The sequence below is a fragment of the Hemiscyllium ocellatum genome, chromosome 14 (assembly GCF_020745735.1).
Source record: "Hemiscyllium ocellatum isolate sHemOce1 chromosome 14, sHemOce1.pat.X.cur, whole genome shotgun sequence".
In the NCBI taxonomy this organism is placed as follows: domain Eukaryota; kingdom Metazoa; phylum Chordata; class Chondrichthyes; order Orectolobiformes; family Hemiscylliidae; genus Hemiscyllium; species Hemiscyllium ocellatum.
Genome location: NC_083414.1, coordinates 54,375,899 through 54,396,290, shown reverse-complemented (window position 1 = coordinate 54,396,290; position 20,392 = coordinate 54,375,899). Strand labels below are relative to the sequence as shown.

Genomic DNA, 20,392 nt, shown 5'->3' with positions numbered 1-20,392 from the left:
GAATTAGGGGAGCACTTTTTTTTGAATAATTAGAGGTCATCCTTTCCAAACAGAGATAGGTCACATATTTTTTCTCAGAGGGTTGCTTAACTTTGAAACACTGCCTCAGAAGTCAGTGGACAAGGGGTCATTAAATATATTGACGACATTGATTCTTGTTAGGCAGGGGAATCGAGGGTTATTGGATGTGGATGTGAATTTGCAATTTGAAATACAAATAGATCACTCACAATGTCATGGAATTGAAAGACAGGAGTGAGGAGCCAATGGCCTGCTTCCAATTCTATTTTGTAGGCTCGTGTTTAAAACACTGCACAAGTTGCTGTCCACTCGCACGTTTAACAGTGTCTAAGAGGAAGCTCTTCAGGTCCACTTAGCAGCTTATGCAACTGAAACAATTGATAGCCCTGTTGGTCCATGTCTTCACCATCCATCTCGTCTTCATCCTCAGAAGATTACTGTTAATTCACTATTTCATCTACAGCTAGTGTATCCTTCCTTTGTCAGTTGCGATTGTGAAAGGCACAGGATGTCACACAATTGTGTGACACCTTGTTTTGAACTATACAACAAGGCCACACTTGAGCAGTGCAGCCTTTAAAACCTATCCTCAGGAGACCGATAGTCTGTTCCAGTATGACCCTGGTTGAAACATGAGCAGCTTCATTCTTTCTTAAGCCATGGTTGGAGGAATTACCCTGATCTTCTCACATTCATGTATGTTTGGACTAAGAAACTTAGAAGAAGGTTGCAATTGTGTCATCTCCAATATGTAAGAGTCATTGAAGTTCCCTGGATGTCTGACTCAGACCTTCAGTCAGTTATCACAAAGAGAACGTTAAGAGAGTGGAATCCTTTTCTGTCCACAAACTTTGAAGGTTGAAAACTTATCAAATCAAAATGGGTGCAGTAAATAGCACTTTAAATCTCAGGGAAGCCAGTAATAGAGAATCTCAATTCATGAACTGCTCGACTTTCATCTTTTAGGAGGAAGGATATGAGGACGAAGCAAAAAGAACAGTGCAAATGCTGGAAATCAGAAACAAAAACAGAAACTTCTGGTAAATCTCAACAGGTCGGGCAGCATCTGTGAAAAGATGCAGAGTCAACTTTCTGGGTCCAATGACCCTGTGTTGGAACTGATTGTGATTTTTTTGTTATTCATTCACAGTATGAGGGCAACACTGGCTTGGCCAGCATTTAGTGCCCATTTCTAATTGCCCAGAGGCAACCACAATGCTATGGGTCTGAAGGCACATTTAGGCCAGACCAGGTAAGGAAGGGTTGGCAGTTTTCTTCCTTGATGGATATTAATGAATCAGATTGGGTTTTCTGACAATCAACAATGGTTTCATGGTCATTATTCGACTCTTCATTTCAAATATTTATTGAATTAAAATTCCCCGATCTGCCATGGTGGGATTTAAAGCTGAACACCTAGATTTCTGGATTAGTGGTTCAGTGATAATACCACTAGGCTATCACTTTGACAAGGGAGGTGATATGAGGAGTTGTGCTTTTGGCATTGGCAACACCCCAGATGCATTTATATTTTGAGGTTTGAGAGATGCCACACAGGGCACCACTTGCTCCCTGGGATGAACCAACAACCTAACAGTTTCAGGATAGCCTCAACCTTAATGGCCACCAGGATGAAACTGTTACCAATCTGTGTAAGCATAAGTCTTGTTGGGTCTGGCCCAGGCATCCTTAATCGTCATGAGCTGTCTTTCAAATAGTTGAAAGAAATGGTAGTGAGGCATCTAATTTGACAGATCGTGTCCTGTTGCTACTCCCTCTGGATACTGTCCAGCAGCTGTTGCAAATCGCTAGGCTTGTTGGAATGTTCTAATTGTTATCTCCTTTTGCATTGTCTTCGCTAAATCAATAAGGGCACCAGCAACAACATTCTTCAGATGATTTATTTGGAAAATGTCAGAAAGATAATGCAATGTTGTTGAAGGAAATCCTAAGCCTTTCCAGCCTTTCCAATGAAGCATCATGTAATGCTTTCGTACAGAATGGCATGAAGACCTCCCAAGGTCGTAAATGTCATGCCTTGATAAAGAGCTCTGAAGGATGTGACTTTATCCAGTTGGATGGGAGACAAAGTGTTTCTGCTATGTCAGACGTAGATTTTTTGCCAAAAAGCCAAGATGAAATCTGCTTCACCACAAAATGTAATGTCTCCTTTCCACAATACACCCCATACCCTTAGATACTTATACTTCACTGAGAAAATCTGGCAGCAGCAATGTGTTGAGTTCAGACCTTTCAATCAGCTGCAATCACCAAATGGGAACTTCAGGTTCCACTTTTAAACATATTCTCATGAGAGTCATTTAGTTTACAGGACAATGATGTTTTTTTTTAATTGACCTGTTTGGACATAGTATGAATCACCTACATGACTATCATACCTTGAGGTGGAATTTGAGCACAAACTCTATAGCTCAGACGGATGAGGCAAATAATATGTCTGTTGTAATGTATGAGGCCAAATTTGAAATCTGCATTCTTGGACAATTAATAACCCTCAAACACTGTGCAAATTGAAGGTAGATAGTGATACTACTTGAGCAGCAAATGCTTAGTTACTGTAAATGTACCGAAGAGAACTTCAATATCCAAGTTGTTTGCTTCATCCCCAAAGAAAACACCAGTAACATAATCCACCCATTTTGTGCCTTTATTGCACAGTTGACCTTCAATCCAATGTGGTAAGGTTCCATCTTTGTGTTTGTGAGAATGACTTGTAGATGCTGCCTGTAAAGTACAAATTTTCCTCCATTCTCCTTTTTCCTTTTCTTGTTGCTGTGCCTGCGAATCTCTGCCTCCAGAGCTGTTCCCATCCAATCAATCTAGGTTCTGCAGTAGCCCCCAATCACAGTGATCATTCCCTCAGTGACCCTGTACAATGAAGCCCATCCCAGGTTTGAGTTGCCCACTTGCCCCAGGACTCAATCGACAGCTCCATGATGTATCACCTACTATTATTGACCTCACCCCCAGGACGGACCATCTTGTTCTCCTGCGGGGTAGCATCAGGGATTCAAAGGCAGGTGAATCAGGCCGCACTTGTTTACCCCCATCCATACACTAATTATCCCTAGATTGGAGCCAATGGATCTGCCCCCTAACCTCTCCAACCACTTGGAATGTCGGTCGCCCTGATTACGCATTGAGGAAACCAATGACTTCTTTCACTTGCCAGGAAGGTAGATCATCATGAAGGTGGTGAATTGAGGCCCTTATATGGCCTTTGATTGGTTAATTACTGGGGACTTGGAAAGGTCCCTGTAGACTTTCTTGGCTGGCACTAAATTGATGGGGTGGTGAGAAGGGGCTGAGTTAACCTCGAGGGCTAATTCTGCCTAGTATTTCTTTGTTCACAACTTATCTCTAGGAAGAAGAAAATGACAGCCATCGTGTAACTCTTAATTCCATGAACAGGTTGTTTGATTTGCATATTAATTATGATATGCATTGTTAACATGTTGCTATTTTTCGAACAGGATCAGACTGCTATTCTGTTAAGACATCCTCTGCTTTAGGTTTGCATATTAAATACATCATTTCTCCCAATTAATCCATTGTCATCTGATTTCAGCCCAATTGCGAATCTGCATTGTTAAAAACAAAAATAACAATTAGGAGTTGAAAACAAACAATCTTCACTTCTTAATTTATCTGAAATTTGCTTGAGGATTGAATTAACCTCTGAAAGATAGAACTTTTTTTACCAGAAAGCAGTTTCACTTAATTGTTTTTGTTTTATATAGCTCCAGAGAAGAATCCAAAAAATGTAAAAGGAGAAGGAACAAACATCGACAATATGAAAATTTCATGGGAGGTAAGAACATTAGACTCTTTAAAATGTTGATGTGGAATTGACTAATAATGTTGAAGTCTTCAACATTTTCTTAAAATACAGGTTAAACAATTGTATTTTCTCCGTTTATTAATTGAATTGGGATATTGCTAGTTGGCTCAGCATTTGATACTTACATTCTGATTTGTCTGCCAGAGGAAAGATGTTGTTAAACTTGAAAGGGTTCAGAAACGTGTACAAGGATGTTGCCAGGGTTGGAGGGTTTGAGCTGTAGGGAGAGGTTGAATAGGCTGGGGCTGTTTTCCCTGGAACAACAGAAACTGAGAGGTGACCTTATAGAGGTTTATAAAATCATGAGGGCATGGATAGGGTAAATATCCAAGGTCTTTTTCCCAGGGTAGGGGAGTCCAAAGCTCAAGGGCATAGGTTTAAGGTGAGAGGGCAAAGGTTGAAAAAGGACCCAAAGGGCAATTTGTTCACACAATGGGTGGTGCGAGTGTGGTGTGGGCTGCAAGAGGAAGTGGTGAAGGCTAATATAGTTACAACGTTTAAAATGCTGAGGATGGGTAAATGAATAAGAAGGGTTGAGAACATTATGGGTCAAATGCTGGCAAATGGGGCTGGATTATTTTTTGACATCCTGTTGGCATGGACAAGTTGGAGCAAAGGGTCTGTTTCCATGCTGTACAACTTTGAATCTAGTTGCTCTTGAGAAGATGGTAGCAAGCTGCCCTCTTGAACTTCCTGAGTCCTTGGAATGCAGGGACACTGACAGTGTTGTAAGGGAGGGAATACCAGGAACTTGACCCACCCACAATGAGGGAACAATGATCATTTACAAATCAGGATGGTGTATGACTTGGAGGAATGGTTACAGGTAGTGGTGTTAAAATATGTCTGCTCCCCTTGCCCTTCTAAGTAATAGAGGTTACAGGTCTGGAAAGTTCTATTGAAGGGAATTTATAGCACAATGCAGTGCATTTTCTTGATGGCACACACTGCTGCATTGGTGGTGAAGGGAGTGAATGTTGAAGTTGGTGGATGGGTTGCTAGCTTGTCCTGGATGATGTCAAAATAATGTTTTTGGAGCTGTACCCATTAAGGCAACTGTAGAGTAATTGATTACACTCCTGACTTGTGCCTTATAGATGGTGGACAGATAAGAGATGAGTTACTGTCCACAGAACTCCTAGCCTCTGATTTGCTTTTGTACCCACTGCATTTACATGGCCAGTCCAGTTCAGTTTCTGGTCAGCAGTTGTCCCATGGAGTTGTCAGTCAGGTATTCACCAATGTTCATGTCATTGAGTGGTCAGATTCTCTCTTGTTAAAAATGGTCATTGCCTGGCACTTGTGTGTCACCAATGTATAGTATTGGAATTTACTTACCAGCTCTGAAAATATATCGATGTATCATCTATGTGGATTTCAAAATGGAGTGTTCTTGCACTTAGAAGTAAATTAGTAGTTGTTTGTCTAATTACTTGTAGTGTATGTTATGACAGCTACAAAGTGACACTTGTTTCATTTCTGTGCTGGAAGCTAAATGGAGCATAACTCTGTATTCAACAAGGCAGATGCACACTTCAAAGATGCAATGAGCAGAACTTTTGTTTCTGAGCTGAAGTGTGAAGACAGGTGTAAACAATTGGGAGGGATTTCTTCCAGACTTCAGCTTCCAAGTCCCCTATTGAAAGGCACTGGGACAACACTTCACTCTCTAATCCACGGCCATCAGTGGATCTTGGCTCATTATCCCTGCCCATCCCTGGGGATGTCTGAGATACACTAGAAGGCAGCCTCATGCTGCAGGGACACCTTCAGGTTCTCCTGCAAGTGGCTCTGAAGAAAAGAGATTCCTGTTTCCGCAGGATGACACCAGCAGTCCCAAGTCATCAGTGGTTACAGTGGCTCATACCCTTGGGACTGGATCCATTGCCATTAGAGAATGAATGACCTCTTGTGTGCTGACAAGGTAAGTGTAGCTGTCCTGTCAGTGCGTCATCCTTCTACGAGTGAGAGAATGAGCATTGCAGTTATTTCATCAACTTGTTCAGTCATGTTTAACACACCCTCAAATCAGGTGAGATTTGAAAAAACCAGAGGTAAGGATACCCCCAGTGAGCTATAAGACATCAATGAGTTAGCATTGGAAGCTTGTCAGTGCACTGGATTGTGTGCCAGGCATCTCCATAACATGCTCCATACGCAATCACTGTCTGTCATTTCATCATGCTTGTACATGTTGTACTGATTGCAGCACAGTATTACTGTCTCTCTCCTATCTGCCAATATTCATATTTAAACCCAAAAGGGAGCTATGACATTCTACAGCTCACACATCAGTTCATTGACCTCTCATCACAGCGAAATGAATATAAAGATCACAATGCTGGATGTAGGTTTGCTCACTGAGCTGGAAGGTTCATTTTCAGACATTTCATCACTATACTTGGTAACATTTTCAGTGAGCCTCCGGACGAAGCATTGCTGATGGTTCCTGCTTTCTATTCAAATGTTTGGATTTCTTTGAGTTGATGATATCATTTCCTATGGTGATGTCATTTCCTGTTCTTTTTATCAGGGGATGGTAAATCAGGTCCAAGTCAATGTGTTTGTTGATTGAGTTCCGGTTGAAATGCCATGCTTCTATGAATTCTCACATGTGTCTCTGTTTGGCTTGTCCTAGGATGGACATGTTGTCCCAGTTGAAGTGGTGTTCTTCTTTATCTGTATGCAAGGATACTAGTGAGAGAGGGTCATGTCTTTTTGTGGCTAGTTGATGTTCATGTATCCTGGTGGCTAGTTTTCTGCCTATTTGTCCAATGTAGTGTTTGTTACAGTCCTTGCATGATATTTTATAAATGACATTAGATTTACTTGTCTGTATAGGGTCTTTCAAGTTCATTAGCTGCTGTTTTAGTTTGTTGGTGGGTTTGTGGGCTACCAGGATGCCAAGGGGTCTGAGTAGTCTGGCAGTCATTTCCAAGATGTCTTTGATGTAGGGGAGAGTGGCTAGGATTTCTGGGCATGTTTTGTCTGCTTGTTTGGGTTTGTTGCTGAGAAGTCTGAAGACTGTGTTCATTAGGTACCTGTTCTTTTTGAATAAACAGTACAGGTGATTTTCCTCTGCTCTGCGTAGTTACTCTGTGCTGCAGTGTCTGGTGGCTCGTTGAAATAATGTTCTGATGCAGCTTTGTTTGTGGATGTTGGGGTGATTGCTTCCCGATGCAGAGCAAAGGAAAATCACCTACACAGCGTATTCAAAAAGAACGGGTACCCAATGAACAAAGTCCACAGTTTTCTCAGCAACATATTCAAACAAGCAGACACAACACTTCCAGAAACCCGAGCCACTCTCCCCTACATCAAAGACATCTTAGAAATGACTGCCAGACTACTCAGACCCCTTGGCACCATGGTAGTCAACAAACGCACCAACACACTTAAACAGCATCTAATGAACTTGAAAGACCCTATACAGACAACAAGCAAAACTAATGTCATGTACAAAATACTGTGCAAGGACTGTAACAAACACTACATTGGACTAACAGGCAGAAAACTAGCCACTAGGATACATGAATATCAACTAGCCACAAACGACATGACCCTTTCTCACTAGTATCCTTACATACAGATGAGGAAGGACATCACATTGACTGAGACAACACATCCATCCTAGGGCAACCCAAACAGAAACATGCATAAGAATTCCTCGAAGTATGGTGTTCCAACCAGAACTCTATCAACAAACACATTGACTTGGGCTCGATTTACCACTCCCTGAGCAAAAGAACAGGAAAAGACATATAACCCAAACATATAAATAGAAAGCAGGAATCATCAGCAATGCTTTGTCCGGAGGCTCACTGAAGATGTTACCTAGTATGGTGATGAAACTTCTGAAAATGAACCTTCCAGGAAAGCGAGCAAACCTACATCCAGAACCTCAAACCTGAGCTACAAATTCTTTCAAAACTTGCTATCACATTGCTTCTAACTGCAAGCTTGTGGGTGGTGAGGGCACCACCACAACCACCTTCTGTGCATCCTTTCTCTGGTGACTCTGGAACTCTGGTTTCTCTCATCATACCCTGCTTATTGTTCCTGATCCACAGCCCCCGAGTCTCATGTCTCATATTATTATCATTGCTTTTTCTTTCTTCTCCTCCTCCTCCTTTATCTTGTTAGTTTTATCAATAATAAGGCAGCTGCTGCATTCAGTGGTTTCAGCTTTTGGCATCGAATTACTGATCTGTGAAGAGTGCAGGGGAGTGAGATATATGCTTTGCATGTGTAGTAAATGCCAACTTTGGGATGTCATTAGGTTGCTGTTAACCTGGGAGCCAGGCAGGTGCCTGTACATTTTTAAAAATTCATTCACAGGATGAGGGCATCACTTTTAATTTTCCATCTCTAATTGCCCAGAGGGAAGTTGAGAATCAACCACATTGGAGTGGGTCTGGAGTCACATGTAGACTAGATCAGGTGAGGATGGCAATTTCCTTCCCTAAAGAACCATCAATGGACCAGTTGGATATTTCCCAACAAACAACAAAATGGATTCATAGTCATCATTAGATTAATAATTCCAGTTTTTTTTATTGAATTCAAATCCCACCATCTGCTGCAGTAGGACTCGAACCTAGGTCTCTCGATTAATGGCCTAACGATAATAACACTAGGGTCATCACCTCCCCCGACCTCACTGGTAATGCAAGCATTTATTGCCAATTTCTAATTACCCTTGAACTAAGTGGCTGGCTGGACAATTTCAAAGGGCAGTTAAGAGTCAACAAAATTACTGTGGGTCTTGAGTCACATGTAGGTCGTAACAATAAGGACAATATGGTTCTTTTTCTTAGGGTGAATAAGATTTTTTTAAATGACAATTGGCAATAGTTGCACCATTGCCATTAGGCCAGTGTTGAATTTCAGATTGTATTCCACCATCTGCCTTGGTGGGACTTTGACCTGTATCCTGAGAATGTCAGCCTGCAGCTCTGGATTACTAGTCCAGTGGTATTACCATGACACCAGCACATTGAGAGGTGTAACCTAAACAACCCATGACTAATTCTCCCCTTTCCTGATATTGATTTGTGCATTTCATTTTCAGTCTAAAATTGCAAAATCTTCATCTATTTAATCTCTGCTGTAAGTCATTGGAAGATTCAACCTGTGTAAGTATCATCCCCAAGTTATTAACTCTTATATGCATAAACTTGTGAATGATGCTGTGGGGATGATTGTATACTAATCTGCTCTTCACAACCAACTACCAGCAGCACTGGTCATGCATCTGAGCTACTAATCTTATAAAAGGTTAATGAATGACTGGAAATTATTGAGGGGTAGCTGTTTGCAGCTTTGCTCACAATGGTTTTTGATAATCTCATTTTGGGTGTACCTAACCACATTCAAGAAGAAGTAGGGCCCTCACTGTTATGCTGCACATTCTCTGAGACCCTTGGAAAATGACTTGATGAAAAATTGTGGTTGTTGATTTTATCTTTGCCACTTTCACCCAATATCCCCTTCCCCATTTCATAACTTTTGATAGCCTTAGAACAGAGAACATAGAACAGTACAGCACAGTACAAGCCCTTTGACTCTCGATGTTGTGCAGATCTTTTATCCTACTCTAAGATCAAACTAACCTACATACCCTGCATTGTACTATCTTCCATGTACCTATTCAAAAGTTACTTAAATGTCCCCAATGTATCTGATTCTACTACCACCACAAGCAGTACATTCCATGCACCCACCACTCTCTGTATAAAGAACCTACCTGTGACGTCTTTACTAAACCTTCCTCCAGTCACCTTAAAATTATGTCCTTTCATTATAGCCATCTCCACCCTGGGAAAAAGTCTCCGGCTATCCACTCTATCTACGCCTCTATTAAGTTTCCTGTCATCCTTGTTTGGTCCAATGAGAAAAGCCTTAGCTCCTCCAATCTTCCTTCATAAGACATGCCCTCCAATCCAGGCAGCATCCTGGCAAATCTCCTCTGCACCCTCTCTAACGTTTCCACATCTGTGCTATAATGAGGCGACCAGAACTGAACACAGTATTCCATGCGTGATCTAATCATGGCTCTATAGAGCTGAAGCATAACCTTGCAGCTCTTGAACTCAATCCTCCTGCTAGTGAAAGCCAACACACTATATGCCTTTTTATCAACTCTGTCCACTTGGGTGGCAACTTTGATCCATGGACACGGACCCCAACATCCCTCTGTTCCTTCACGCTGCAAAGAATCCTGCCTTTAACTCTATATTTTGCATTCAAATTCGACCTTTCACAATGAGTCACTTCGCACTTTTCCAGGTTAAGCTCCATCTGCCATTTATCAGTCCAGTCCTGCATCTTGTCAATGTCCTGTTGCAATCTGCAACCACTCTCCACTTGATCCACAACTCCATCAACCTTTGTGTCATTGGCAAGCTAACTAATCCACCGCTCCACTTCCTCATCCAAGTCATTTATAAAAATCACTGCCTTGTCCTCTTGTTTCCTATTTCCTTTCCTTCTTAAGTTCTCCCACCTCCCTCACCTCCCCAGTTTTCACTATCTCCCTGGATATTCAAGATTTTCCAACCCCATGTCCTCCTTCAACCATCATTGTTCCACTGCTCATCCTTCCTCCCCAGTCCCAGCAGTGTGCTGCTACAGTCACTTGACTGGCAATCCTGAAGCTCAGGTGAAGGAAAAAGAACATTTCACCACAGAAACAGACCCCACAGCCAGCAAAGCTGCACTGACACAAGATGCTTTTTTTAAACTGAAAATCTTTCATCCATGTGATCTATATCTTCCTATTCCCTTCCTATTCATACAGATCTCAAGAAACTTCTTAAATGTTGCTTTTGTACCCATCTCCCACCATTTCCTTTGGCAGCGTATTCCATGCACTTATCAACCTCTGAGTCAATAATTGCCTCCATATCTTTAAACTTATGCCCATTTCACGTCCCCGAGTCATTGACATTTTTACCCTGGTAAAATGACCCTGACTTTCCATTCTATCCATGCCTCTATAAATTTTTATCAGGTTACCCCTCAACTTCCAACATTTAAGTGAAAACAAACCAAGTTTGTCCAATCTCTCTACATTGCCAGTATCTTCCAAATCAGGCCACGTCCTGGTAATCTGTATGTGGAGCCTTATCAAAGCCTATCCTCTGGTCGTGCAGTGACCAGTATTGAACACAACATTCTTAATGTGCTGAAATAAAGTTCTATACAGCTACAAAATGGTGTGCCAGTTTTTATACTCTATGCCCAAGTGATGAAGGCAAACATGCCATATGCCTTCTTGACCATCTTATCCACTTGTCTTGGAGATGCACAGTTGGACTGGGGTAGGAGTAAGTGAGGACTGCAGAAGCTGGAGACCAGAGTTGAAAAATGTGGTGCTGGAGAAACACAGCAGGCCAGGCAGCATCCGAGGAGCAGGAGAATCGACATTTCGGGCTTAAGCCCTTCTTCAGGAATGAGGTTGGTGTGCCAAGCAGGCTGAGATAAAGGGTAGGGGGAGGGAATTTGGGAAAGGGGTGCTGGGAATATGATAGGTGAAAGGAGGTGAGGGTGAGGGTGATAGACCGGCGAGGGGGTGGGGGTGGAGAGGTCGGGAAGAAGATTGTAGGTCAAGAGAGCGATGCTGAATCCGGCGGTTGGGACTGAGATAAGGTGGGGGGAGGGGAAATTAGGAAGCTGGAGAAATCTACATTCATCCCGTGTGGTTGGAGGATTGGTTCCTAGGCGGAAGATGAGGCGCTCTTCCTCCAGGCATTGTGTGGTCAGGGTCTGGCGATGGAGGAGGCCAAGGACCTGCATGTCTTTGGCAGAGTGGGAGGGGGAGTTAAAGTGTTCAGCCACGAGATGGTTGGGTTGGTTGGTGCGGGTGTCCCAGAGGTGTTCCCTGAAACGTTCCACAAGTAGGCAGCCTGTCTCCCCAATGTAGAGGAGACCACATCAGGTGCAATGGATACAGTAAATGATGTGTGAAGAGGTGTGCAGGTGAACTTGCGACAGATATGGAAGGATCCATTGGGGCCTTGGAGGGAGGTGAGGGGGGAGGTGTGGGTGCAAGTTTTGCATTTCTTGTGGTTGTGGGGGAAGGTGTCAGGAGTGGAGGTTGGGTTAGTGAGGGTTGTGGACCTGATGAGGGATTCGCAGAGGGAGTGGTCTCTCCTGAACACTGATAGGGGTGGGGAGGGAAATATATCCGTGGTGGTGGGGTCTGTTTGGAGGTGGCGGAAATGATGGGGGATGATACGATGTATCCGGAGATTGGTGGGTTGGAAAGTGAGGACCAATGGGGTTCTGTCCTGGTGGCAATTGGAGGGGTGGGGTTCAAGAGTGGAGGTGCTGGAAGTGGAGGGGAAATTGCGGTCTTTGAAGAAGCAGGCCATTTGGGTTGTTCGGTAGTGGAATTGGTCCTCCTTGGAGCAGATGTGGCAGAGGCGAAGGAATTGGGAATAAGGGATGGTGTTTTTACAGGGGTCAGGGTAGGAGGAGGTGTAATCTAGGTAGCTGTGGGAGTCAGTCAGTTTGTAGTAAACAGGGGTGGACAAAGTTAAAAATCATACAACACCAGGTTATACTTCTGGAGATTTATTTGGAAGCACTAGCTTTTGGAGCGCTGCTCCTTCATCAGGTGGTTGTGGAGAATAAGATTATTCTAAGATTGTGAGACATGATTTCCCTTACACAATGCCATGCTGACTATTCCTAATCATTCCTGCCTTTCCAAATACATGTTAATCCTACTTTTCAGAACTTCCCCATCACTGAAGTCAGACTCACAGATCGATAGTTCCAAGGCTTCTTGTGACATCTCCTCTTAAATAAATGCACAATATTAGCCACTCTGCAGTAATCTGGTGCCTCACCTGTAATTACCGATGCTATAAATATCTCTGCAAGGGATCCTGTGAGTTCCTCCTTGACTTTGCACAACAGCCCAGGATGCAGTAGATCAGGTCCAGATGTTATATCTACCTTTATTTTTTAAACCCTTCAGCACTTCCTCTTCTGTAACGTGAACTGTTTTCAAAACATCAATATTTATTTCACTGAGTTCTCACAGACCATGTATTCCAAATCTTATCTGCTCACCGTGTGGAAAACTTTTTCCTTATGTCTCTATTGTTACTTTTTCCAGTTTCTTTGAATATCTCTTTTCTAGTACTGAATCTTCCTGATAATGGAAACAATTTTTCTTTATCTACTTTTTTGCAGACACCATGTGATTTTGAACACATCTGTTGAATCTTCTCTCAAATTTCTATGCTCAAGGCAAACTGTCTCAGTTTATCCATTCTGTGTAACTGAAGTCCCTCATCTTCATTGCAATTCGTATGAATCCTTGCTGTATTCTGTATGATATCTTCAGAAAGTTTGATGCACAAAGTTGGATGCAATAGTCCAGTTGAAGCTAAACTCATGTTTTATACAAGTTGAACATTATGTCGTTTTTTTTTTATAAGTCGCTATTATTAAAATCTGCAATGCTGTAGGCTTTAGTAATAGGAACCTGCATTGAAATCTTCAGTGGTTTACACATATATGGTTTTCAATCTGATGCTGCACTGACTTTAGTATTGCATCCTTAAACTTACATTCTCTCTTTGTTTTCTTTTCACCAACATGGATCCATTCAGACACCAGTACATTAAATTCCATCTCCCACTTGTCTGCCCATTCCGCCAACACAGGCGCATCCTTTTGAAGTTTTACATTAGCCTCCGCTTAGTTTACAATGCTTCCAAGTTTTGTGTCGTTTGTTAAGTTTTGAAATCGTTCCCTCTGTGCCAAGGTCAACATCACTAATAGATATCAGACAGCAGGGGTCCTTACAGTGATTCTGTGGAACTCCATTATAAAAGCATCCTTTCAGAAACACCCATTAACTGCTACTCTATTTCCTGCCACTCAGCCAATTTTCTATCAATTTGCTTCTGTCCCTCATATTCTATGAACTTTGATTTAACCCATCCGACTTAATATGCAGCTGTTTATTGAATGTCATGGAGAAGTACGTGGGTATGAAGCATTACCATCATCAACTCTCTCTGTTACCTCTTCAAAGAACTCAAGTAAGTTAGTTAAGAATGTTTTGCACTTAACAAAACTTTGATGGATTTACCTAGTTAAGCCAGAATTTTGCAAGTGACTATGAAAGTTGCCCCAAATTATTATTCCTAAACTGATTCTCCTGTAGCTGCTGCTTCCCTTAACATGCTTTTCGATTGATATCATTAGAGAAATGTAATGCTTCAAAGAAGCCAAGGTCATTCAATGCGGGCAGAGTTTGAAATCACAGGCCCCAGTGCTGATTCCTGAGCCAGAAACCCAACTCCAAGTCTGAGTGCAGTAACCCTGCCCCTTCCCAGGCATAATGGCCCTGACCCCAGCTTGAAGATAACAGCTTCAACCTTCACTGACTTGATCTCACCAAAGCCCCCAACACTTCCCTTAACAGCCCATCCTTCCTTAGCATAGCACACCATCCATTGACATGAATGCAGTGACCCCTCTGGAGCTCAGAGCTCCAGTAATTGGGACCTGCAGCATCCCACTATGCCAGATGTCAAATAAGGGAGTCACGTTTGTGAAATCTCATTGACCGATGAACGGAGCAGCTATTGCAGGAGTGAGCAATAAATGAAGAGACAACTGAGAAAGCAGGTGCATAATAGGGAATGAATTTGAGAGGAGAGGAGGAGAAAAAGGTTGATAAAGTAAGTAATAAAAAGGGAGCAATTACGGAATGATCAGAAGAACCATGAAGAACTAAGAAAAATATTGATTTAAAAACAGCAATTCATGAACTTAAAGAATGAGTCGCCCACAGTTAAAATTCTTCTCTTCTTAGAAAGGGAGCGTGGTGATTTTTCATAAGCAATCATCATATCGTTAATAGAGCATATTTATTATGAAATTAAATAAAGCCAGTTTGCTTTCATGCAAGTTCAGGCCACTTTTTCACTTCATCCTTTTCTGTGTTTCAATCTAGTCTTTTTCGATCCTTGCGTTATTTCACTTTCTGTAATTGATTTAGGTTGAATTAGCCCTCATTGATTCATCCCTTTCTATATCTTTCCTTTGTTTATTTCTCAATGCTTCTATCTAATGGGTTGTCCTGATCACTCAGCTCCCAGATGCCCCATTCCCCTTGCTGTGCCTTTATGAGCTAAAGCCAGACTAAATCTTTAGGCTGCTGTAATCAGTGTTCAAAGGAGCTTGCAGGTTGCCATAACAACCCATGAAGCACCACTCCAATAGGCAGGCTTTTCTCCCTCTTTTGGTCTGCTGCAATGGCTCGTTGGTCCACAAAATTGCAATCCCCTCTTAGGTTGAGTGTTTTTGGACAGAGTGTCTTGGCTTTCTTGGCCAGACAGGCCAGTTTGCTGCTGCCCAAGCCAAGATGGTGCCAGTAAGCCCATGCCATCAGCTTTTTGATGCCACCTGCAAGGCCATCTGCAGTTTGCCCGCTGGAAGTTCATTGCCGTCCAGTAGTTGTGCTTCAGCCCTGGGGTCTCACTGCGCAAGAGCACAAAGACAGGCACTGGTGGAAGGCAGATGGGAAAAGTATGCACAAGGGTGCAACCACCTGATGAAGGAGCAGCACTCCAAAAGCTAGTGCTTCCAAATGAACCTGTTGGACTATAACCTGGTGTTGTGTGATTTTTAACTTTGCACAAGGATGATAACTGACTCCTGTTGAGGCAATGTGGCATGGTTTGGTTTCGAAATTTGGTTTGGAATGTTGATTTTGTGGTGACTTTGAATTTTAAGCTGTAGGCTAGCTGATGCCATGATGGTCTTCAGAGCAAGAAGTTAAGATGTAAAACTGTTATGTATGGAAAAAAAATTGAACTCCAATGGGTTGAGCCAATCTGGGACATCCGTGTCAGAAAGAGGTGTATTGGCTGTTTTTATTTTCCCTTGCTCCTTTTCTCCTGCTGTTCTGCCACGCCATCAGCTGACTGTCATGAATCTGGTAACAAGGACTGTACCCACATGAGGGTACAGTTTGACAGCATTCACGAGACCACCGTGGCACATGACCTGATGTTTGGTGAATAATCCCACAGAGCAGTCCTGGCATCAGAAGAACTGTCTAATTATCTCAGTGATTTGCTCAATCTCATTGTGTGCAACTGCATGACTGCCCACACTGTCCAGGTGTGGGAGACTTGTAGACTGAAGCCTTGAGTTTTGCCAACAAAAGACAACACTTGTCATTCGAGAATGGACTTGCTTTGACAGTTCCTCAAACACAGATGGCACAGCAGAATTTTACTACATGACAATTATAATAGCTGCTAGGAAGTGGAGGAAATGCTGTGTATGGTCACGTACCAGCCGAATATTAAGGGAATGAAATCCTTCTGAGTGATATGGCATCTGGTAATTGATCGTGGCTTAAACAAGGGAGCAAGTATTTTTTAGTAGCATACTGCTGAATAACAAAGTCTGAAAGCTTCTCAAGATTATATTTAGAGCTACAGTCATCTTGATACCTACTCGCAATGCCATCTTCACCCATTGCTCTGACACTGCAGTTCCGGCTGCTGGTACGTTTTAATGAGAATGTCCTTATTACTGCTGGTACGTTTTAATGAGAATCTAATACACTGCTCCTCGTAGAAATTCAGGTCATGCAATTGTTCCTTTAACAGCCTTGGTGGATATACCTTCCTGCTTACATCCTTTTCTTTCCCCTATCTCCTCCCTCTTCACCAGCTTGTCCTATCTGTGTCACCTCTCCTTGTTGTCTCTGTCATGTTGTTGTTCAAGGGAATGGTAAATTCTTGTGCTTGTCATGATTTGGAGATGCTGGTGTTGGACTGAGATGTACAAAGTTAAAAATCGCACAACACCAGTTTATAGTCCAGCGGGTTTATTCTGAAGCACTAGCATTTGGAGCATTGCTCCGTCATCAGGTGGTTGTGGAGTATAAGATCGTAAGACTCAGAATTTATAGCAAAACTTTACAGTGTGATGGAACTGAAATGATATATTGAAAAAGACCTGGATTGTTTGTTAAGTCTCTCTCTTTTAGAACGAATGTGTTGGTTTCAATTCTTTCATATGTAAATCCCAGAACTCTTTTTAGAGTTACATTCTCAAGTGAACTTGAACAATAGGTTCCATGTCAGCTCAGATAATACATTGGAGGCATGAGATGCCCTGAGTGAGGTTGTCCGTGCCCCAATGTTAAGACTGATTCTGTTTATAAAAAAGGGATTTACAGAATCTTACACGGATTCACTCAGGTTTTAAAACATTCATACAAACAGTCAAATATATTGGAATATAACCTGGTGTGTGATTTTTAACTTTGTGTCAGTGTTTGGGAGTAAATGCTGTTTACAGATTCTTTGAAATCAGGGCACAGTCCTGACTTCAAACAGTTTTGGAAATCAAAAGTACAGGAGTCAGGTGTCCTTTCACACATCAGCAACACTTAGTTATCTCCTTACAGTTCAGAGTATTAGTGAGGGACTTCTGAAAGTGCTCTCAACCTGGAATAAGCAGCTTTGAATGTATCCAGAAAATAAATTGAAAAGTGCTGATCAGTTACAGCATGTCAACAAATCGTTCTTTGGAATTCTGCCTGGAATTTATAGTATTGTAATCTGTGCTTCAACGAATGTGGGATGTTGCATACATTATGTCTCATTTACCCAACATACTTATGTCACTTTTTAATATATGATCCTCATGAAAATATGATGTTGTCATGTAGTTTGAGTCTTTCATCTTTTAGAGTGATCATGTTAGTTCCGGTTCTTTCATACGCCCAGAAGTTTTTTAAAGTTATATTCTCAAGGTAGCTTTTAACAATAGGTGCCAGCTCAGCTCAGATGATGCATTGAAAGTGTGAAGTTAAAGTCTGTCTATGTGCCAATGTTAGATCAGACTGACTCTATTTCTAAAGTGGGATTTACTGAACTTTACTTGGTTTGTTTAGGTATTGTTGACTGGGTTAAATCTTCAAGGAAAAAGAGCTGAAATTTTACTGGACAGAGTTCAGAGCTTTGCAGGACTTCTGGTTTTGATAACAGTTCAGGGAATGTGGATGTCACCGACTCTGCCAATATTGGCGGCTAGTGTTAAACATTTTTTTAATCTTCCAATTGAGGATGTTTCAAAATGGAGGTAACATCCCCTGATCCCTGCAACCTCAGCCACCTCAATTCGTGGATTTCAGACTGGGCGGGCAGGTCTGGGAGGGTTGTGCATTCATCCTTAAGACTTCTGTTGGCCACCATTGCTATCAACCTCTTCAGGAAACCAGCATCCACCTTGGGCTCAGACCCTGCTTTAGCTCTCAGCTGTGAGGCTACCTGTGAGACTAATAGAGGAGGAGGGTAGCTTGCCAGATGTCCCAAGGAAATAAATAATGGAACAGGAATGGGGATTGAATGCAGTTATTTTAAGTAAAATGTCAGTTATAGGGAGATGAATGGAACTAAAGAATGGCAAAGCCTTGGGAACTGATGATTTCCATTTGATGACGTTAAAGGAAGTAGGGGATAACATTGTAGACACCCTCAGTGTTGATATTTAGAGTCATACAGTCATAGAAATGTACAGCACAGAAACAGACCCTTCTGTCTAACTCATCCATGTTGACCACATATCCGAAATTAATCTAGTCTCATTTGCCAGCACTTGGCCCATATCCCCCTAAACCCTTCCTCTTCATATACCCATCCAGATGCCTTTTAAATGCTGTAATTGTACCAGCCTCCACCACCTCCTCTGGTAGCTCATTCTGTACACACAGGAGTCATCCCTCTGGATTTGTAAATTGTACATGTCACTCTGCTTTTTAAGAAGGGTGAAAGAGAAAAACTGGGGTATAACAGACCAGTTAGCTGAACATTGGTGCTGTGTAAATTGTTGGAGTTGATAAACAAGGATGGGGTAACTGCACGTGGTGAAAATTTTCAGTTAGTTAAGGAGAGCCAGCATGCATTCATGACAGGTAGGTCATGCCTGACAAATCTTATTGAATTTTTGTTTGAAGTCGTGACAAAGGTAATGGATAGGGGAATGCCTATGGATATTATTTATATGGACATCCAGAAGGCATCTGATAAAGTCCCACATAATGAACTGTTAACTAAAATCAAAACCCTGGTTCTCCCCTGCTTTGAGTACTGTGAACAGATCTGGGTACCTCATCTTTGGAAGATGCATCTGCTTTGTCGGTTAATAAGAATGATAAGTTGACTGCAGGGTTAAGTTGAAAATGTGTTGCTGGTCAAAGCACAGCAGGCCAGGCAGCATCTCAGGAATAGGGAATTGAAGATGTGAAGGAGTACTTCCACACACAAAACACAGTAGATGTTTGAAACTCGATTTAAAAAATTACAGTTGTTATTGAGATAATGTCCCATGTTTGTATTTAGAGTCCTAGAGATAAACAGCACGGAAACAGACCCTTCGGTCCAACCTGTTCATACTGACCAGATCTCCTTATCCAATCTAGTCCCGCCTGCCAGCACCCGGCCCATATCCTTCCAAACTCTTCCTATTCATATACCCATCCAAATGCCTCGTAAATGTTGCAGTTGTACGAGCCTTCACCACTTCCTCTGGCAGCTCATTCCATACATGTACCACCCTCTGAGTTACCCCTTAGGTCTTTTTTATATCTGACCTCTCTCACCCTAAACTTGTGGTCTGTAGTTCTGGACTACCCCACCCCAGGGAAAATATCTTGTATATTTACCCTATCCATGCTCCTCCTGGTTTTATAAACCTCTATAAGGTCACCCGTCAACCTCTGACGCTCCAGGAAAACAGCCCCAGCCTATTTAACTTCTCCCTATAGCTCAAATTCTCAGTTCCACTCAAATAACTTCCCTGGATGTATTCTTATTCCTACCCTTACTAGCCCGCAGCACTGAGAATAATCCAGATATTTTACTTTTGATGACCTCCTTTTTAAATTCCTGTTTAACTCTCGATATTCTCCCTTCAGAATCTCATCCTTTTCTCTTCCTGTGTCAATGGTTCCAATGTGTACACTGACCTCCTGCTGGTTCCTCTCCCCCTTGAGAACATTCTTCACCCTCTCTGTTGCCTCTTTGAGACATCCTTGATCCTGGCACCAGGGAGGCAACACACCATTCTGATTTTTCACTGCTGTCCACAGGAACGTCAGACTGTAAGTCGAACTAGAGAGTCCACTAGCACAATCGACCTCTTGATACCCAATGTACCCCTCATTGCATTAGAGCCAATCTCAATACCAGAAACTTGGCTGATAGTGCTCCATTCCACTGAGAATTATCACCCCGATATTTTCCAAAAAAGCATTCCAAAACAGTTTGAAATGGGGATTGCCACAGAAGACTCCTGTACTACCTGCCGACCTCTCTTGTCTTTCCTGGAGTTAACCCATCTTTGTGACCGTGTCTGTGACTTTTCTCCCTTCCTATAACTGCCATCCATCACACCCCCTTGGTCCTGTAAATTCCTTATTGCCTCTGTCACTCCAACCAATCTATTCGATCTGATAGG

The 20,392-nt window shown here is 42.3% G+C and overlaps 1 protein-coding gene across 8 annotated transcripts in view; it reads left to right on the top strand.

Annotated features, from left to right (window-relative positions):
- Window positions 1-20,392, top strand: part of chl1b (cell adhesion molecule L1-like b) — an 892,764-nt gene that overhangs the window by 594,043 nt on the left and 278,329 nt on the right. For all 8 annotated transcript variants that reach the window (XM_060835722.1, XM_060835723.1, XM_060835715.1 and 5 more), the window contains one exon: window positions 3,783-3,853. In XM_060835722.1, coding sequence (XP_060691705.1) covers window positions 3,783-3,853 — 71 coding nt within the window. The remainder of the gene's footprint in view (window positions 1-3,782; window positions 3,854-20,392) is intronic.